Source organism: Chanos chanos, chromosome 6 (assembly GCF_902362185.1).
Source record: "Chanos chanos chromosome 6, fChaCha1.1, whole genome shotgun sequence".
In the NCBI taxonomy this organism is placed as follows: Eukaryota; Metazoa; Chordata; class Actinopteri; order Gonorynchiformes; family Chanidae; genus Chanos; species Chanos chanos.
The window spans coordinates 8617061-8621831 of record NC_044500.1 but is presented as its reverse complement, the minus strand read 5'-3'; the positions used below and the strand labels follow the sequence as shown (position 1 = coordinate 8621831).

Sequence of the window (4771 nt, the reverse complement as noted above, 5' to 3'; positions counted from 1 at the left end):
TGTGTGTGTGTGTGTGTGTGTGTGTGTGTGTGTGTGTGTGTGTGTGTGTATGTGTGTGTGTGTGTGTGTTTTAAACATCTAACCACACAACACCTCAAAGTTTCACGGATGAATGCGTTGATGAGGTCCACTCCTCCGTTACCGCGGCGCTCTCGTTGCTTTTTTCAGAACTCATCGCTAATCGCCTCCACTTCACGTTTTCCTTAAACTGCGGAAGCCATTAGACTTGCTGCCCATCCCCTTCTGCTCTGACACTCAACAGCTCTCTGTGGGAGCTGACCTCCGTGCACCATTCTTCTCAGACGCCTTTGAAACCTGAGAGAGAGGATAGCTGACCTTTCACCTCCACTCTCCAACCTCCCTACGCTCGGGACCTCCCCCGCTCCCTCGGACAGGATGTGCCCTCACCGCTAACGTGGACAGAGGCACGGAGGAGTCCTTGACCAGAGACACAGTCCAGACCTCACGTCGATGCGTTCTGGGTGAAAGGGGATAGTCAGGGGTGTTGGGAGTGATGTGTTTGTGTTTGGAACGGCAGTTGTTAAACCCTTCAGATGACTTTGGGGTAATGGAGCTACAACTGCCAACTAAACAGTCAACAAGTCAAGACTTGAATTTTTTTTTTGTGTGTTTTTTTTTTTTTTTTGGGTGTACACACAATAGAATGGGAAAGATCCCAGCTTCACTTTGATGGTCTAAAGAATAGAATAGACTACAGAATGGTCAAAAGAATACCATTGTTTTCTAAAGAATCCCAGCTATCACAACGTTTCCTGGGAAAAAAAATTCTAACAAAAGTAAGGGAAATGCATCACCGGCGTGGACTTTTTGAGTTTACTAAACCTGAGGGTGAGGTTTCTTTCTTTTGAGAGAACTTGAATGAACTCACCGCTCAAAAATAGCTATGAAGTTTGAGTTACCTGGTAAAACCAGCAACACTCAGAAATGTGTTCAAGAATGTGAAGCAGATAGTATATAGCGCTTGACTGCGTTCCAATAAAGTAAACACAATAAAAATGTCCGAGAGACCTTAAAATGCAACTGAAAGTAAACTAAACTGAGGTAACAGATAGGAAAAAAATACCACAGAGCGAAAAAATGTATAACAAATAAATGTCTCTAAGCAATGTCTCAGGATGATCTAGTTTAGCAAAAAACTAAGGGAAAATGCTTTCTGCAGACCCTATCCATCTGACCCAAGGGGATGTCCCAACATTTAATCTCCTGTCAATCACCTGAGGCCTCACTCTGGCCTGGGAAAATCCCACTCGGAGCTGGGAACATCAGCTATTCACTTGAACATGAATTTTCCAGAGTGTCCAGTATTCTGTTCCCCCTAGCACTGGGATCTGAGAGATTCAGTCTGAAATACATCAACTTATGGGCTATTTAACTCTAAATTTATCCTCTTATCAACTACTTAACTCTAAATTCATCACCTTATCGACAATTTGGCTCTAAATCTGTCCCCTTATCGACTATTTGACTCTAAATTCGTCACCTTATCAACTATTTGGCACCGTTTTTGGATTCATATCTTTGCTCTTTCTCACATGTTGTACCAATGCATTTTTTTTAACTGTCAAACTGTTTCTGTGACATAATTTCCCGTAAGCTGTACCCGCTTTGTGATGCTGTTTGTGTGTACAATTTATACCCGGACAGTGAGTATTTTGGACAAAAAAAACTGAGACTATCGTTTTGCAGTTTGAATTCCAACAGTTTTTTTTTTAGACAAAAACATGAAAACAAAAACAAAAAAAAATCAGTCTCCAAAGTGTCATGAAATTTTTGGGAAGTCATTAGTATGACTATAGAACTTGTAATCCACCTCTTGTCATCACACAAGTTCACTTTCGTGTCATTAGCAAAAGAGAATGATCATACAGTATTTACAATCACTACTTCGATTATCAAGGATTCTATTTGTTTAATCAGGTTTCAACGCCAAAAGCGCCCTTATTAATTAAGAACTTGCCTGATTCTGAAACCTTAAAATAAGATCTTCCATGTTTCCCATCTAAAAGAGTAATTATCTTAAAATTCAGAAGATGAAAGTGGTTGATATTTGATCTCTGACCTCCTGGTTCTAATGACCATTACTCCACACACCATGCCGACGGCGGCCAGCAGACACCCGGCGACGAAAACGAGGTTCAGGTCCAGTTTCTGGGTCCCACTGACTTCTGTTAGATGAGAGAGGAGTAGGAACACAGCACAAGTAATTATATGTTTATCCTCACTACAGGCTTTATTTCTTTAAACTGTTTATCTGTTACGGTGCCATCATTTCTCACGGAAAGCACAAGTCATACATTGTCTGTGTTTGGAATCAATTCCTGGACAGTTAGAAGTTTGTATGGAGAAAAAAAAATCACATTTTATTGTTTTGTCATTTTTGTATGCCTGCAAGATACGCAATCACTATTGAGCTACGCTCATGTACTTTAAGGCCGTTTACTGTAGAATCACCTTTCCTCCGACTGAAAGTTTAAAGAAAATCTTGAACATGCACCAAATTTACCTGAACGACCTGTACTCCTCCTGAGCCGCAAGGGCCCCTGGGAAATGTAGTGATTGCCGGTCTGGATGGGTGCATCTCTCCTGTGGCGGTGAGGCACTGAAAAGGCTGCTGTGGTATTACTGCAGCCCTCAGAGCATCTGGTATTGGGATTCCCAGCCTCGCACAGAATGATTGAGCAAGTGATAAACACCTAGAGAGAGAGAGAGAAAGAGAGAGAGAGAGAGAGAGAGAGATAGCAGCTATGAGACCTCTGATCTGGGCGTCAATGTAAGTTAGTATACCTTTACCAGACCTTTACCTGATCATACAGTCCAATGAATTTGAAAGCCTGGAGTCCAAATTTGAAATCTGATTGGTGGCTGGTGAACGTCTTCAATGTGTCATCGACGCCACAACTGCAAAAGAAACACTCTTATTTCATTCAAAATAAAACAAGTTTATAAGACTTTATAATACTACTGTTTACATCAGTGTCACTTAAAGCACCTCAAGGTCCCTCCTCCATATTCATATTGTTGTTAGCCTGGTGCTAGCATGTTTGATAATAACGATCCTCCGTTTAATAATTAGTTGACCAGTTGCCTGCGGTGTGTGTTAGCGCAGGGCTAATAAAAATATGTGTAATATGTGTATCTGCGAACTGCTTTGACAAACGTTTTGCATAGTTGCAAAGGAGCATGACAGGCCATAAATATATTTGAATTTACAGCTTGTGTACTTCATAATGCTAACGCACTGTGGAATTACTGTTACCCGTTGACGATGATGGGGTAGGCGAGAGGATAACTGGGGTTGTCATAGGGCGTAGCACTGCAGGATTCGACAAAGATTTCAGTGTTGGGAACTGGGCTGCTGGACTCGATCTGCAAGTACATCATCTCCCCAACTTCATACTCCAGCGGGTAGGAGTTCGGATCTTTTCTGTCGGTGAACTGTGGCGAGTCGTAGAATTCAAACTCATAGGTAAACGTGCCGAAGCCCCTCTCGGTGATGTTGATTGCTGGTCTGTGGGCGTCGAACTCAACGGTCACGTTGTTTCTTTTCTGATATTTGCAACTGATCTCAATCTCAACCTCGTGTTTCCTTGTGATGATATCGTTCGGGTCGTCGTACGAAACGATTTCGTTCCTGAAGATCAGGCTGTCATCGTCCTCCTTCGAGAAAACAAGAGAAACAAAACGATTAGCGTGTTTTGACTTAACAACGTGATTGTTTCATTGGTTGGTAATAGTGTGAACATGTGAGAAATGTGTGAGAGAGATTCTTACCTCCATCACTGTACCACAGTCATTCAGAGATATGTTGGTGAACAGGTGGGTGCCGTTGGAGTCCAGAGTGCAGCTTGGATCGTTCAGTCGGAGATGTTCCGCGTGGTGTCCAGGTCCAGGAATAGTGGATTTTTCCAGCACCACTGACATGGTGGTCTGTGTACAGGTCACATCAGCTTGGACTGATCCAAAATGGAATCACACATAGATATCGCCACATTAATACTTTAATAATGGAACATGATATAAATGCCTAATAATAAATAAATAAATAAGTAGACAAATATTTTATCCACCATGTTATTTGTGCTCAGAGCCCGTATATTTTGTTATGAAAAAATTACATTGTAGTGAATAGCTATGTTAATTGTGTTATGATCAACAGTTAATAATGGACAGTCATCTCTCATTTCTATATTTTCACTGAAATGTGGATTAAACCTTCACATATAGATTTCTGTGAATTACCTTCATCTTCATTTACGTAAACTATAACGCATCTCATTTCGGACTGATAGTATCTGGACCTGAGAAAGTGACAAGAGATGTGTTTACAGAGGTTATTAATCACTGCATAACATCAGTCGTTAACGTAGCACATTTAATTGTCTAGTAGAAACAAGTAGAATCAATACGCATGATAATGTTTCACAGAGTCAGAAACTCTCTGTTAAAAACTATTTACGTTGCAAACAGACTGGTTGTACGCTTGTCTTGTCAGACCTACGTGAGACTCCCTGGCCTCTGTCAGATACAGCTGGAGAACTGTGTGTGCTTTTTTAAGAATCCCTCATTTCACCGTTTAACCGTGGTGAGTCTACACGCCTGGGTAGGAGAGAGAGCGGTGCTATGTTTCAGCGCTCCTGGAGAAACCGATGATCAGAGCCTTACTGAAGGCCTCACTGGTCTGATGAAAGTCTTATGCATGCAGCAGACAGAGGCAGTGAAAAAGGAAGGAGAAATCTGTCTTTCCCTGTTA

The 4771-nt window shown here is 41.6% G+C and overlaps 1 protein-coding gene across 1 annotated transcript; it reads right to left on the bottom strand.

Moving 5' to 3' along the window:
* Nucleotides 1-339: 339 nt before the first annotated feature.
* Nucleotides 340-3942, bottom strand: LOC115814989 (CUB and zona pellucida-like domain-containing protein 1). The gene is made up of 6 exons (XM_030777961.1): nucleotides 3793-3942; nucleotides 3278-3678; nucleotides 2823-2919; nucleotides 2525-2714; nucleotides 2081-2186; nucleotides 340-478 (listed from the first exon to the last, which is right to left on the bottom strand). Exons 1-6 carry the CDS (start codon nucleotides 3940-3942, stop codon nucleotides 340-342), a joined length of 1083 nt encoding a protein of 360 aa, XP_030633821.1.
* Between the last annotated feature and the right edge of the window lie 829 nt (nucleotides 3943-4771).

Bases quoted from the DNA above. Each gene is read 5' to 3' on its own strand.
- LOC115814989 (XM_030777961.1), bottom strand. From the start codon at position 3,942: ATGTCAGTGGTGCTGGAAAAATCCACTATTCCTGGACCTGGACACCAC. The intron at 3,679-3,792 runs GTAAGAATCTCT...GTTTTCTCGAAG, and splicing joins ACTGTGGTACAGTGATGGAG to GAGGACGATGACAGCCTGAT. The intron at 2,715-2,822 runs GTAAAGGTCTGG...CTCTCTCTCTAG, and splicing joins TCATTGGACTGTATGATCAG to GTGTTTATCACTTGCTCAAT.